We start from the raw sequence: 16,402 nt of genomic DNA, 5'->3' as shown, positions 1-16,402 counted from the left end.
TTTAACTGTTCTTCTTGGGGTTAGACCCACAGAGAGAACTACTCCTTAAAGTAAGTAACTTTGTATAACTCTGCAAGATCACGGTCAAACCAGGGGCTGAACCTGTTTTTAATTCTAATTTTCTTTATGGGGGTGTGTTTGTTAACAAATATCAAAAAACACACAAATTTCACACTGATGTGTCTCCTCCGTGTAATTTTGGCTTTAGGGTGAAAGTGTTGTGGGGAATTATTTGTTGGTAGATTAAGCCAATGAGGGAGTTCTATTAAGGTGCCCTGGGTTGAACCGGGCTATGGCCTGTCATGTGACCAGGCGAAGCCCTGCGCCGCTCGTCATATTGGTTGTGTTCCTCTGCTCAGACGTTGCTGACGCATGCCAGATGTTACGTCGTCTGTATTTGTATTTTACGTATCAGCCAACATGTTATAGCAATGTGGTGCCCGACAGCCCAGTTGATGACGTGGCACGCAACCATTGATTGATGCATGGAACAAGACCATCATCAACAGTGCAGCATGGTGCATTGTTCAGAAACATACAGTACTAGTTTTTATTGGGAAGGCAGCTTCGCTGTCAGCCAGAACGGGTACCTGGCTCACGCCCGGGAGGCAGCCCGGTTCCAAATAGGATACAATCAACGCTAACTCGGTTCGCCCGGGACATTAATAGAATCCCCTCACTGCCTATGCGTTGGGGAGTTTCTTATAAATCTTTTTATTGGCTAACGAAGGCCAAGTTTGACACGTTTGACCACCAGACCTTTCGCGCATTTGGGCAGAATTGTCTGGGAACGAGATTAATGCATGGGTGGAATTTAAGGTAATCTTCATGTAAAAAATTGGGCTGAATAGGTTTTGACTGCCAATTTTCCAGACCTATATTTTCTGTGCGGTTATACAAAAAAGTAATCTGGCAGTCGCAAGTAAAACAAACCTTCGCTCGACAGTGACTCAGTAATACCAGGAACCCCAACAGAAAAAAATGAGACAAAGCCATCAATAGTGTTACTTTTACTTTTATTCATATTCAACTATTGATTAAATCCTTTAGAACATATTTGATTATATGCTGCTTTTTGGAGTAATGAAACTAGGTGTAACACAGCAATGATTCAGAAATATGTAGGAATGCACAACACAATTAAGCATATTTACTGGTGGAATGCTTGATCAACTCTATGGCAGAAACCAAGTTGACTTATAGCACCAGAGTTGTTTAGGTGAACGGACACCTGGGGGCGGTTGCCCTTCGTGCCCACTCCCATACCCTATAATTCTGTATTACTTTGTGACTAATTTGTATACAGGTAGGCCAGAAAAGCCACATACCTGATTGGCAGATGAGTGGCAAACTTGATCAAAAGTACATGCTGCTCATCGGTTGTTCTCTAAAAATGTGGTTCTCTAAAAATCTGCATATAATTTAGAAAAATTGAATAAGCTTTATGTGACATATTTTTGAGTGCGAACCCATTACACCTTTTTGTTTGTCAGTGGTAACCACTGTTCACATCAGAAGTGGTAAACGGGTGTTGAGGTATTCAACTGTTCCATTGTCTTGCATTGTTTTCTGTACGTACTGTAAGAGGTATGTGGTTCTATTGCTAAATCCCACTTTAGTGCTACTTGTAACGGAAATGCATGCACATTTAGAAAGGACGTTCTGCCCAGCACAACTCTCCAGACTCCAGTCCCTGTGTGAAAGCTGTGCTCTCTTCTTACTGTGAGTCTTACAGGGTGTGTTTGTCAAACAGGTATTCTCCCATGGAGCCATGGGTCTCAGAGGAAGTGAGGCGGGTCAGGCTGCCCAGATGGTCACCCAGCTTCTTGATGGTGTCGTGGCTGTCGGACAGGAAGTGCTGCTCTAGGAAGTCACACAGCTAAAGAGGAAGTAGAGTTGTATTGTCATGTCCAGGTTGCAACAGACAGCACAGCATTGACATCATAGAGATAGATGCATACTGCAGCGGAGGCCACATGCTTTCTGCAGGTATTCTTTCAACATTCTATCTGTTCCTCCTTTTCATTTTTTGATCTGTTCAAATCACTAACAGACCAACATAGATGTTATGAGCTTCAGTTATACATAGCTATCAAATACATCGGATCTAATAACACTGAACATCCATTAAAATATGCATAACAGTTCATCACAATGGGATAATTATCATGGATTTACATGGGGGTCAGTGTGAGTGTTGGTACCACGGTGCACCTCGAGGAGGGACGTGTTGAGGGTTTTCTGAAACTCCAGGGAGAAGGTGATGGCATCCAGGCCACCTCGCCAGTCCTCCCTGCTGGGTTTCTGAAACAGAGACAGATCGCGCATTTGAAGGAATCAGTTTGAGCAAGGTGAGGCCCAGAACCGCTAATCTAGATCACATAGAGTAGTTATTTGGGATACATCATGCAAGGTTATTTGTAGATTAGTGATACTTCATAGTTCGCCTACAATGTAGTCAAACAGGCACAGTGACTTGGCTATCACAACTGCATGTAGGGCCCTGACAAATCCGCGTTGAGGAAAACGGACGGAATAACAAAATCCAGACATTAAAACGGATACAGTCAATGCATTCTAGCACCTCCCACATTCCATATTGGGGGTTTAATTTCGGCTTGACTTCCGGCCGGTCGCTATGCTTCGCTAACTCAGGGAGGGAGATGTCGCTAAATATGGATCAAATTTGTTAAAATTACATTCACATAATTTGTAAGCTACAGCAGGATGTTGAGAAAATTGGATGAAGAATTTAAAACAAAATGTTTGCACATAGTATTACCGCTACAAAGCTGATGCTAGCTAGCAAATTTTTCATTGAAATAACATGGCTGGTTAGCTATCATTTCCACACGCCCTCTGGCCTTCTTTCTTAAAGTGGAACTGATAGCGTTTTAACTACATGGCAGATATGAAAAACAGAATCATAAAATCAGTCAAACATATCCAATTCCCAGTTTATGCTACAAAACCAATTTAAGAGGTTTTAAAAATAAGTTGTATCTGACTCAACATTCCATAACATAAATTAAGGCATTGTTGGCAGAATAGATGGATGCAGCTCAATGCATGATTAATATAATTCACCAATACATTTCTTGGTAGTCCAAAAAATATTACTATAAGGTTGTAAATCCCAGCTGGCCTGGTAGATTGTTTTCATTTTCGATGACTCAATATTTTGGACAAAAACTGACAACTGGGAATGTCAATACAATCAAACTAGCAAGGGCAATAATCACAAATCAGCCATAACGTGGCTAATAGGCTAACGTATCTATTTATGTAGCAAGCTAAAAACACAGCCTAACTTTCGCTAGCTAGCTGCTAGGAAGATGTCATGTCATGAGAGGAGTGACTGACTTTTCCCCCTCATTGTTTTTCGGTGGCTATACACAGCTAGAGATGCAGGTGTCATTTGGTTAGCTAGCAAGAACATGAACGACTTCTATCCAGTTAGCATATCTCTTGCGTTCGCAAATTCACACTGGCTATCTACTCCGATTTCAAAGCACTTGTCTCAATGTGCTATTGCAGAATAACTGAGGAATTTACGAATCGGCTGAATATGACCGGTATCAGTAAAAGTAGGCAAAAAAACTAAAAGTTAGTCATGAACCCTCTAGATAACATGTAAACAGCCTAGCTAACCAGCTCTGCTAGAGTGAGTCAAATGTGACTCAGGTCCGTGTGAGGTGTTCTCTCATTTGTGTCAAAGTAGCTAGCTAGCCAACTTTAGCGTGGGGGCAGGCAAGCTGCAGAAGGATGAGTAATCTACAATTCCCCATTGTTTATCAGTGCAATTTTGACACCCAACTAGCTGAAACAGTTTGAGAGGGTTTATCTAATGTTACTGCGTTAGATTTTAGCTCATCTTGCTCTGCTAGCATTAGTTGTTGATCTTGTTGTTGTGCATAACTAAAAGGGAGAGAGCCTAACTTGACATGGTTGTTTGATCAATAGGACTGCAAAGTTCCCAAATGTAAGAGGACTCTTGTGGCATTGACATACTTGCAGAAATCCATTCTGGTGTATTTTGTGGCTTCTGGCGAATGCGTTCTAATGATCTACTGTTGCAACTGCCTGTAAACACACAGTCCAGTTAAAAGTGAATGATGGCAGGCCCGTGTGGCAAATGGACGAGACAGATGTTTTTATTAGGTTTTATTTACTGCAGTGTCTCTTAAATTGTCCAAGCGCACCACCGCTTTCCCACTTTATATTGCTATAGAATTTTCACAAATGCCTTAGAATGTTTGGGAATTACGTATACTAAGAATTTATGAAAAAGTGAATATGACCATATCTAAGCGCTCGCTTGTCAGAAAATTAATTAAAAAGAGTCATTCTTCCTGGTGGTGTATATTAACAGATTTTAGTAAGTTTATGTTGTTAAAATGCTGTCAGTTTCACTTTAAATAACTAGCTAGTTACAGTGCATTCAGAAAGTATTCAGACCTTGATTTTTCCCACATTTTGTTACGTTACAGCCCTACTCTAAAATTGATTAAATAGTTCCTCCCCATCAATCTACACACAATACCCCATAATGACAAAGCAAAAACAGGTTTAGATGAGACCCGAAATTGAGCTCAGGTGCATCCTATTTCCATTGATCATCCTTGTTTCTACAACTTGGTTCGAGTCCACCTGTGGTAAATGCAATTGATTGGGCATGATTTGGAAAGGCACACACCTGTCTATATAAGTTCCCACAGTTGACAGTGCATGTCAGAGCAAAAACCAAGCCAAAATACGAAGGAATTGTCTGTAGAGCTCCGAGACAGGGTTGTGTTAACGCACAGATCTGAGGAAGGGTACCAAAGAATTGTTGCAGCATTGAAGGTACACAAGAACACAGTGGCCTCAATAATTCTTAAATAGAAGAAGTTTGGAACAACCAAGACTTCCTAGAGCTAGCCACATGGCCGAACTGAGCAATCGGGGAGAAGGGCCTTGTTCAGGGAGGTGACCAAGAACCCCATGGTCAATCTGACAGAGCTCCAAAGTTCCTCTGTGGAGATGGGAGAACCTTCCAGAAGGACAACCATCTCTGCAGCCACCAATCAGGCCTTCATGGTAGTGTCCAGACGGAAGCCACTCCTCAGTAAAAGGGACAACAGCCCGCTTGGAGTTTGCCAAAAGGCACCTAAACGGACTCTCAGACCATGAGAAACAAAATTCTCTAGTCTGATGAAGTCAAGATTGACCTTTTTGGCCTGAATACCAAGCGTCACGTCTGGAAGAAACCTGGCGCCATCCCTACGGTGAAGCATGGTGGTGTACTTGAGTGGATGTACTTGAGTGACCCAGCCAGAGCCTGGACTTGAACCCAATCGAACATCTCTGGAGAGACCTGAAAATATCTGTGCAGCGATGCTCCCCATCCAACCTAACAGCGCTTGAGAGAATCTGCAGATAAGAGTGGGAGAAACTCCCCAAATACAGGTGTGCCAAGCTTGTAGCGTCATACCCAAGAAGACGAGGCTGTAATCGCTGCCAAAGGAGCTTCAACAAAGTACTGAGTAAAGGGTCTGAATACTTATGTCAATGTGATATTTCAGTTTATTATTTAATACATTTTCAAAAGTCTCAACTTTTTTTTGCTTTGTCATTATGGGGTATTGTGTGTAGATTGAGGGGGGAAAATGGCTAACGTAACAAAATGTGGAATAAGTCAAGGGTCTGAATACTTTCTGAATGCACTGTATATCAGATACATTTTCAGGATAAGCAGGGATAGAGCAAGCTAGTAATAGTAACATTATTTGAAACCACCACATGCGCATAATCTGTATCATATTCCATATGTTTGAATCTATTTGTACTTTATTGCTAACCGTTTCACGTCGTACAGATCATCAGCATGAAGATTGATTTCTATTGAATCGTCAATTGGACTGAACTCTCATTAAAATAACATTGTGCCTCTCTCTCAGATCTGCCAAGCACACCTCTGCCAGCTTCTCCCCGTGCTGACCACAGATGGACAGTACCCATTAGAGCTGCCGTTGATGGGTTCCTTGCCAAGCACCAAAGGCAGACACACTTCCTGAAGCGAGTGGATGGGACATACAACTCTGCCATCAGCTCTACCACCAGTATCATGACTGTCATTAGCTGCTACAGCTAAACAAATGTACTAATGTGTATTGCACCATATAGTATTGTTTTTTCCCCATACAAGATCTAGGGCGACTGTCTCAGTGGTTGGGTAAGCTCCTTCCTGGTTGTCCCGGTCCGTTCAGCACCAGTGTCTCCCAACCCCACCGTCTCGGGATAGGGTCAGCTTTTCTTTTCTGGTGTACTGTGTGTTCTTAGGCATGCTCCCACTAATCTCGCTCTCTCTCCCCTACCGGATGACCTGAGCCCCTGGTCGTGCTGCAGATTCCGTGCTGCTGGTCCAACTGCAGCTGTGGACCCCTGACCTGATTTCATAATTTCTATGTGCTACCTTGTCCCGGACCCCTGCTGATTGAGCTCAGCCAGGTAGTCACTGTGCTTCTGCGTCTGCATTGCTTACTCTTTGGGGTTTAGGATGGGTGTCTGGAATACACTGTGACAACTCTGTGCACCATGTACCTGTATAAGCCGCCCACATCTTGCCAGCCTCTCAGGAGTGTAAGTACCTACAACCATGCGTTTATTCAAGTGTCATGAAACCATAACAATAGTCATGCATTTGTAACAGTGAGTTGTGTTGGTTTTATTTCCCAGCTGATCTGGACAACTGAATTTAAAATGATTCTCTAGGATGACGATCATTATCCATGACTACGATCCACATGCAATCCACCACCACTTTTCTAATGAACACTCCTCAATCAGCACATTGCACATGGATGAACAAAGTTAATGTGTTTATGATTCATATTCCCTTTTGTCAGCTCAATATTAGGTGTTCTTAATGTTTTGTACAGTCACTTCAGTCAAGTCACCCTGAATATTTTGTTGCCAAAATGATGTGTCTTTTGTATTGTTACTTTATACATGCTGATAATCTCACTTCTTGAACTTATCCATTGCGAAGGCCACAGGGATGGCACAGTCTTTTACCGTTCTCATTGTCGGAGTGGACACGTTGTTTGCAGAGCGCACAACCAATGCCTGACTTGTGAGACAAGTTCTGGTTAATTTCATTCCATTTATGAGTTCTGTCAATTTATTCATTGTCTATTGTTTGGCGCGCTCCTGTCAAAGTTGAGTAAGGACACGCACCTGATTACGCATAGAAGTCGGCCTTAACTCACCACCAATGAGATGTGGCGCTTCTCAAAGTAATTGTCTTCACCTTAAAACAGCAAGTAAACAATGTTTTTACTTCCACCGAGAATGTTAATTCCTCTGTATTTGAAAAATCTTTCCAGCCTCTCCCATTCGGTGTGAAAGGGGAAAATGTCAGGCGCTGATCCAGTGGAAACGTCATAAATAAAAAAACAAAATCGGCCTACCTGATTACTTCTTATCCCTTGCACAAATAGCCTACAGCTGTCTGTCCAGAGCTCACTGGTGCGGGAAAATGAGGGCCCAGAATATTTTATACAATGTTGCAAGTTTTGTTAGCATGAACTTTGAGCCAGACCCAGTTGATACAATATTTTAAGTTTGTTGCAGACAGGCCAATGTGATTTATGATATTTGGCCTGCAGACCGAAATGTTTATCAATGGAAATAGAAGTTAGCTTAAGATTGTATCATTTTCATTTAGATAACTTTGTATAATTTATTTAGATAACTTTGATTAACCACATGAATGATTTTGAGATGCACCAATACAAATGAAATTAAAACATGCATATGAATACCATAGCTGGCACGCAGATCGGTAGAAATGGTAAGATAAATTGGCATTCCAATTGAAAAAGGTTGCCGACACCTGGTGTAGCCTATTACCGGCAACTTCAGGAGCATAACGGCAAAATCTGTGAAGGCCAGCGGATGGTTGGGTACAGGTTTTTCTGGATCTCTGGCTCCCTCTTAAACCATGTCTTATTTCGTCAAACAGTGCACTATGTACTGGAGGGGGGCTAGCAAGCGGTTTTCAAAACATTGGATTACCAATTTAAGCAATGAGATCTCGGCTTGCTAGATAGCAAAGCCAACCAAACGGAGCTTAGCAAGCAATAATGTTGCAAACTAATGTTAGCTTCAACTAACATGACAAGTACATACATCTTTGTAAAACAATGTTAGTCTATGATATTAGCCAGAAAGCTCTGCTTCTAGCTAGCTAACCAGTCAAGTCTATTGAAGAAGCTGGCTAGCTAGCATAATCTTTGTACTGGTTATACTATATGTTGAAACACTCGTTTTAATATTTCTCACAAGTGTATCGCTGTAGCTTTCAAATTCTGCGAATGTCATTAAGTAATTAACAAATTGTATCCATATTTAACAAGATCTCCTCCCTTTGGCAACGCACCGGAAATGGCACCCCGATAAGAGGGCTTGCAACGTTCAAGCGTGAAATGTGCATTGAGGGAATTCGACAATATTCAACTTATGAAATCAACTAAATCATTAATTTGCTCAAGTTAACCCTATCAGTCCCGAGACCGAGCGAAAATCAGCTTTTGATTTATCCGACTCATTTATTTGCATGTCCAGCCCTTATATTTAGCCTCACAATGAAGTGTTTTAACATTTATTTTCACGACAACCAAGGCTACAAAACAATTTGACAAACAGTTGCATTCATGAGTTTTTAATTGACAAAAGTCTGCCTAAGCAAAAATCCGATAAAAATAAATGTATAGGAGCGCTGTATGTACAGAAATGGTTTGCTCAGTGGGAAATTAATATCCAACTAGTTAGTGACAACTGTGTTGCGTTTGACAGCAACTAAGTGAGGTTATTACAGTATTAGACACTATGTCCTTGGATCTCATATGATCTAACGACTCGCGTAGCTTGTGAACGCACCAGAAACGAGCAAAACATGTTACATGTGCGTGTTTGAGAGACTCAGCTTTTCAAATGGGTCGATACAAACTACTAAAAGCTCAAACCATTTGGACTTGAGTCCTTGTCTCATAAATACCACTCTAGCTCAGCCCTCGTTTACACACACTAATGGTTGGTACCAATGGATGCAGAAGATGTTTAAAATGGGTTATAAGTAAAAATCACACCAGCGTCAAGGTGGGACTCATAGGGAATGAAATGCATTTTTTTCTGCAACTTTCTGAAATGGCACAGGAATGCCGTCTATGTGTGTTGTGTGCGCATATGCCTAGTCTATGCTTTGCGTAGCCATTAGCGATAATGATAACCGTCCGCTGGCGGATGGAAAGGCTTTCCTAAAAATCTTACCAATTAAATGTTAACTAAGGATATCATGATTGTTTGCATCAATCCAGTGGGCATTTGTTCTGCAAACCCTGCAATCACATGAGCGCTACAGAAACACAGGTAACCGAACAATGGTCTCTGGCTGGTGGGTGTGGCAATGAAGGGTAACCACACCTACATTTCTTTGAGTTTTTTTTTCTTTTTTTCCCAGACCTCAAAGTGGTCTCCTGATGTGATTTAAGCTTTCCTGTAGACTTAATAATAATAACAAAGTTGGATGTTCTATTAAAAAAAGTGATTTTGAGAGCAACCCCCCCCCCCCCCCCAAAAAAAAACTGAAACCTGGGAAAAGAAAACAAAAATTGAGAATTATGATAATGACAGAGGGCAATTCCAGGACAGGAAATTCAGCTGCCAATCTCAGGTACAAAGGCCTTAAAAGCAAAATAGGAGTGAGCATGTTTTGTAGTTAACCGGGGAGAAATAGTGACTTACAGCGATGGGCTGAAGGAGAACGCGACCGCCTCTCATATTCTGGTATTCCAGCAATTTTTCTGCCTGCTCTCTCTCCTTCACAGAGCGCTCCAGGAAAAAACTAGAGAAGCTGCGCAAAGCCACGTCGTCCCTGTCGAAATACATCCCCTGGGCGAGAACAGAGAAATACACATTAGATAAAAACAGGTCGGTATCAACAGATCACATTTTTATAACATGGTGGACTATGGAGTAGAAAATAGCCAGTGCCAGTCAAAGAACTAAAACACATGAAAATAACATGGAGAGGAAAGAATAAGAAAGAACATTTAGGAGAGAGGGCCCTATCGGAGTAAGCTAGAGCAGATAAGGGGCTAGATATACACTGAGTACAGCCTCCCGAGTGGCGCAGTGGTCTAAGGCACTGCAGTGCTAGCTGTGCCACTAGAGATTCTGGGTTCGAGTCCAGGCTCTGTCGCTGCCAGCCGCGACAGAGCGGGTTGTGTTTTGGAGGACAAACGGCTCTCGACCTTCGGCCTCTCCCGAGTCCGTGCGGAAGTTGCAGAGATGAGACAATTGGATACCATGAATTTGGGGAGAAAAAGGGGTAATAAATGAAAATGAGTATACCAAACATTAGGAACACCTTCCTAATTTTGAATTGTGCGCCCCCCCCCCTTGCCATCAGAACAGCCTCAATTAGTCGGGGCATGGTCGAAAGTGTTCCACAGGGATGCTGGCTCATGTTGACACCAATGCTTTCCACAGTTGTGTCAAGTTGGCTGGATGTCCTTTGGGTGGTGGACCATTCTTGATACACAGCAAACTGTTGTGTGAAAAACCCAGCAGCATTGCAGTTCTTGACACAAACCGGTGTGCCTGGCACCTACCTGGCACCTACCTGCCATCATACCTAGTTCAAAGGTGCTTACATTTTTTGTCTTGCCCATTCACCCACTGAATGGCACACACAATCCATGTCTCAATTGTCTCAAGGCTTAGAAATCCTTCTTTAACCTGTCTCCTCCCCTTCATCTACACTGATTGAAGTGTATTTAACAAGTCACATCAATAAGGGAGCATCGCTTTCACCTGGTCAGTCTGTCATGGAAAGAGCAGATGTTCTTAATGTTTTGTATACTCTGTACATTCAAAAAGTATTCAGACGCCTTCACTTTTTCCATATTTTGTTGTTAGCCTTATTCTAAAATGGATTGAATTGGGGGTGTCCCCCTCAATCTACGCACAATATTAATAATGTTACTTCTGGTGCTGACAGAGATGGCCGCCTCGCTTCGCGTTCCTAGGAAACTATGCAGTATTGTTTTTTTATGTGTTATTTCTTACATTGCTAACCCAGGAAATCTTAGGTTTTATTACATACAGTCGGGAGGAACTATTGGATATAAGAGCAACGTCAACTCACCAACATTACGACCAGGAATACGACTGTCCCGAAGCGGATCCTCTGTTTGGCCCACCACCCAGGACAATGGATCAGATCCCAGCTGTCGACCCAAAACAACGGCGCCGTAGAAGGGGCAGATGGAGCGGTCTTCTGGTCAGGCTCCGTAGACGTGCACATCGCGCACCACTTCCGAGCATACTACTCGCCAATGTCCAGTCTCTTGACAACAAGGTAGACGAAATCCGAGCAATGGTTACCTTCCAGAGAGACATAGACTAACGTTCTTTGTTTCACGGAAACATGGCTCACTCGAGACAAAAACAAGCATCTCTCTGGTAAGAAGAAGGGCGGGGGTGTATGCCTTATGATTAACGAGACGTGGTGTGATCATAACAACATACAGGAACTCAAGTCCTTTTGTTCACCTGACTTAAAATTCCTCACAATCAAATAACGACCGCATTATCTACCAAGAGAATTCTCTTCGATCATAATCACAGTCGTGTATATTCCCCCCAAGCAGACACATCGACGGTCCTGAAAGAACTTCATTCGACTCTATGTAAACCACATATCCTGAGGCTGCATTTATTGTATCTAGGAATTTTAACAATCTGAAAACAAGGCTCCCTAAATTCTATCAGCATATCGATTGCGCAACCCGGTCTGGTAAAACTCTGGATCATTGTTATTCTAACTTCCGCGACACAAATAAGGCCCTCCCCCGCCCTCCTTTCGGAAAAGCTGACCACGACTCCATTTTGTTGCTCCCAGCCTATAGACAGAAACTAAAACAGGAAGCACCCGCGCTCAGGTCTGTTCAACACTGGTCTGACCAATCGGATTACACACTTCAAGATTGCTTCGATCACGTGGACTGGGATATGTTCCACATAGCGCCGAACAACAACATTGATGAATACGCTGATTCGGTGAGCGAGTTTATTAGCAAGTGCATCGGTGATGTTGTATCCACAGCGTCTATTAAGACATTCCCCAACCAGAAACCGTGGATTGATGGCAGCATTCGCGCAAAACTGAAAGCGCGAACCACTGCTTTTAAATCAGGGGAAGGTGACCGGAAACATGACCGAATACAAACAGTGTAGCTATTCCCTCCGCAAGGCAATCAAACAAGCTAAGCGTCAGTATAGAGACAAAGTAGAGTCGCAATTCAACGGCTCAAACAAGAGAGGTATGTGGCAGGGTCTACAGTCAATCACGGACTACAAAAGAAAAACCAGCCCCGTCAAGACAGACTAAACAACTTCTTTGCTCGCTTTGAGGATAATACAGTGCCACTGACACTGCCCGCTACCAAACCTGCGCGCTCTCCTTCACTGCAGCCAAAGTGAGTAAAACATTTAAATGTGTTAACCCTCGCAAGGCTGCAGGTCCAGACTGCATCCCCAGCCGCATCCTCAGAGCATGCGCAGACCAGCTGGCTGGTGTGTTTAAGGACATATTCAATCAATCCTTATCCCAGTCTGCTGTTCCCACATGCTTCAAGAGGGCCACCATTGTTCCTGTTCCCAAGAAAGCTAAGGTAACTGAGCTAAATGACTACCGCCCTGTAGCACTCACTTCGGTCATCATGAAGTGCTTTGAGAGTGTAGTCAAGGACCATATCACCTCCACCCTACCTGACACCCTAGACCCACTCCAATTTGCTTACCGCTCCAATAGGTCCACAGACAACGCAATCACAATGCCCTAACCCATCTGGACAAGAGGAATACCTATGTAAGAATGCTGTTCATCGACTACAGTTCAGCATTTAACACCATAGTACCCTCCAAACTCGTCATTAAGCTCGAGACCCTGGGTCTCGACCCCGCCCTGTGCAACTGGGTCCTGGACTTCCTGACGGGCCGACCCCAGGTGGTGAGGGTAGGTAGCAACATCTCCACCCTGCTGATCCTCAACACTGGGGCCCCACAAGGGTGCGTTTTCAGCCCTCTTCTGTACTCCCTGTTCACCCACGACTGCATGGCCATGCACGCCTCCAACTCAATCATCAAGTTTGCAGACGACACTACAGTGGTAGGCTTGATTACCAACAACGACGAGACGGCCTACAGGGAGGAGGTGAGGGCCCTCGGAGTGTGGTGTCAGGAAAATAACCTCACACTCAATGTCAACAAAACAAAAGAGATGATCGTGGACTTCAGGAAAAAGCAGAGGGAGCAGCCCCCTATCCACATCGACGGGACAGTAGTGGAGACGGTGAAAGTTCCTCGGCGTACACATCACGGACAAACTGAAATGGTCCACCCACACAGACAGCGTGGTGAAGGCGGCGCAGCAAAATCACTCACAAACTTTTACAGATGCACAATCGAGAGCATCCTGTCAGGCTGTATCACCGCCTGGTACGGCAACTGCTAGGCCCATAACCGTAAGGCTCTCCAGAGGGTAGTGAGGTCTGCACAACACATCACCGGGGGCAAACTACCTGCCCTCAGGACACCTACACCACCCTATGTCACAGGAAGGCCAAAAAGATCATCGACAACAACCACCCGAGCAACTGCCTGTTCACCCCGCTATCATCCAGAAGGTGAGGTCAGTACAGGTGCATCAAAGCAGGGACCGAGAGACTGAAAAACAGCTTCTATCTCAAGGCCATCAGACTGTTAAGCAGCCATCACTAACATTGAGTGGCTGCTGCTAACATACTGACTCAACTCTAGCCACTTTAATATTGGAAAAATGTATGTAATAAATGTATCACTAGCCACTTTATATAATGTTTACATACCCTACATTACTCATATGTATATACTGTACTCTATACCATCTACTGCATCTTGCCTATGCCGTTCGGTCATCACTCATTCATATATTTTTATGTACATATTCTTATTCATTCCTTTATACTTGTGTGTATAAGGTAGTTGTGAAATTGTTAGGTTAGATTACTTGTTAGATATTACTGCATGGTCGGAACTAGAAGCACAAGAATTTCGCTACACTCGCATTAACATCTGCTAACCATGTGTATGTGACAAATAAAATTTGATTTGATTTTAATACCCCACAATGACAAAGCAAAAACAAGTTTAGAAATTGAGCAAATGTATAAAAATACAAAAACATCACATTTACTTAAGTATTCAGACCCTTTACTCAGTACTTTGTTGAAGCACCTTTGGCAACGATTTACAGCCTCGAGTCTTCTTGGGTATGACACTACAAGCTTGGCACACCGGTATTTGGGGAGTTGCTCCCATTCTTCTTTGCACATCCTCTCAAGCTCTGTCAGGTTGGATGGGGAGTGTCGCTGCACAGCTATTTTCATGTCTCTCCAGAGATGTTTGTTTGTGTTCAAGTCCGAACTCTGGCTGGGCCACTCAAGGACATTCGGAGACTTGTCCCGAAGCCACTCCTGTGTTGTCTTGGCTTTGTGCTTAGGGTCGTTGTCCTGTTGGAAGGTGAACCTTCACCCCAGTCAGAGGTCCTAAGCACTCTGTAGCAGGTTTTCATCAAGGATCTGTACTTTGCGCTGTTCATCTTTCCCTTGATCCTGACTAGTCTCCCAGTCCTTGAAAAACATCCCTACAGCATGATGCTGCCACCATGCTTCACAAGGAGGGATGGTATTGGCCAGGTGATGAACGGTGCCTGGTTTCCTCCAGACGTGACGCTTGGCATTCAGGCCAAAGAGTTCAATGTTGATTTCATCAGACCAGATAATCTTGTTTCTCATTGTCGGAGTCCTTTAGGTGCCTTTTAGCAAACTTCAAGCGGGCTTTCATGTGCCTTTACTGAAGAGTCTAGCCACTCTGCCATAAACGCTTGATTGGTGGAGTGCTGCAGAGATGGTTGTCCTTCTGGAAGGTTCTCCCATCTCCACAGAGTAACTCTGGAGCTCTGTCAGTGTGACCATCGGATTCTTGGTCATGACCCTAACCAAGGCTCTTCTTCCGATTGCGCAGTTTTTTTTTTGTACCCCTTCCCCAGATCTGTGCCTCGACACAATCCTATCTCGGAGCTCTACGGACAATTCCTTCGGCTTGGTCTTTGCTCTGACATCCACTGTCAACTGTGGGACCTTATAGACAGGTGTGTGCCTTTCCAAATCATGTCCAATTAATTGAATTTACCACAGGTGGACCCCAATCAAGTTGTAGAAACAGAATGCACCCAAGCTCAATTTCAAGTCTCATAGCATAGAGTCTGAATACTTAATAAAAAAATTAACACTTTACATTAGATAGTTGCAAACATTTCTAAAAAAAAAACTGTTTTTGTTTTGTTATAATGGGGTATTGTGTGTGTAGACTGACAAGGAAAATGTTCATTTAATCAATTTTAGAATAAGGCTGTAACATAACAAATGTGGAAAAAGCGAAGGGGTCTGAATACTTTCCGAATGCACTGTACATATTATATAGACCATACCAGGGAGAGGTAGGTGTAGGATGCAGTTAGCTTGATGTTCACCAGCTTGTTGATGTTCACCTCACTCTCTGGGTGGAAGTTGTGATTTACCTGCGACTGCATCTCTGAAATGGCAAAAAAAGATATGAAATTAACTAAAAGAACGCAATGGTATGGAATATATATTGAATAATTTACAAAACCATGTTCACCCACACCATTACTAGTAACTTTCTTTCCTGAAATGAAACAAAGGCAGGAATTCTAAGTAAATAACAAATAGCTTAGTCTTGGAAGTTATAAAATCATAGCTAATATAACTCATGTCTACATAAAGCTGTGTCCGTGCAGCACCGTACAGTATGTATAAACTCATAGGGTCTGTATGCGTGATAAACATATTGACTAACAAAATACACACCTACTAATTGAATTCCACTAAATTATGCAAATTGACCTATAGACCAATAAGCATGACCAGCCAAATGTATTTCCATCAACTGTTATTTAAAATCAATGAATAGGCTAAAAAGCATTATTCTGCAATGCGATTTTTCTTTCTTCTCCTGGACAATTGGCCGGCGCCCGTTTTATTTATCGGCTATTACCGGCTAACGGAAATCCTGCATATCATGTGTTGTGGAGTAAAGGGAGATCAAATTCAAGGTTTTATTCAGCTAAGGTGGCAGACACAGCTGACACTGTCTAACGGAAGCCATACTAAATAAGTGGCAGAGTTGCACGGTTGGAAATAGAGGTCGACCGATTAATTAGGGCCGATTTCAAGTAATCAGCCTTTTTGGACGCCGATTATGGCCGATTACATTGCAATCCACGAGGAAACTG

At 43.1% G+C, this 16,402-nt stretch overlaps 1 protein-coding gene across 5 annotated transcripts in view; it reads right to left on the bottom strand.

The window, feature by feature from the left end:
• Positions 1-999: 999 nt before the first annotated feature.
• Positions 1,000-16,402, bottom strand: part of LOC139570429 (ferritin, lower subunit) — a 31,332-nt gene continuing 15,929 nt past the window's right edge. The window contains exons 2-5 of one of the 5 annotated variants that reach the window (XM_071392305.1): positions 15,578-15,681; positions 9,787-9,933; positions 2,179-2,304; positions 1,000-1,879 (exon numbers count right to left, since the gene is read on the bottom strand). In XM_071392305.1, the coding sequence (XP_071248406.1) occupies positions 1,730-1,879; positions 2,179-2,304; positions 9,787-9,933; positions 15,578-15,679 (525 nt within the window). In that variant the 5' untranslated portion in view covers positions 15,680-15,681 and the 3' untranslated portion in view covers positions 1,000-1,729. Of the gene's footprint in view, positions 1,880-2,178; positions 2,305-9,786; positions 9,934-11,191; positions 15,528-15,577; positions 15,682-16,402 lie in introns of those variants that run through there. The other 4 variants (XM_071392306.1, XM_071392307.1, XM_071392304.1 and 1 more) reach the window with 4 other exon arrangements.

This window comes from Salvelinus alpinus, chromosome 3, assembly GCF_045679555.1.
Source record: "Salvelinus alpinus chromosome 3, SLU_Salpinus.1, whole genome shotgun sequence".
Lineage (NCBI taxonomy): Eukaryota > Metazoa > Chordata > Actinopteri > Salmoniformes > Salmonidae > Salvelinus > Salvelinus alpinus.
Note: the sequence above shows the minus strand (reverse complement) of the source record. Positions and strands in the feature narration are given on the sequence as shown.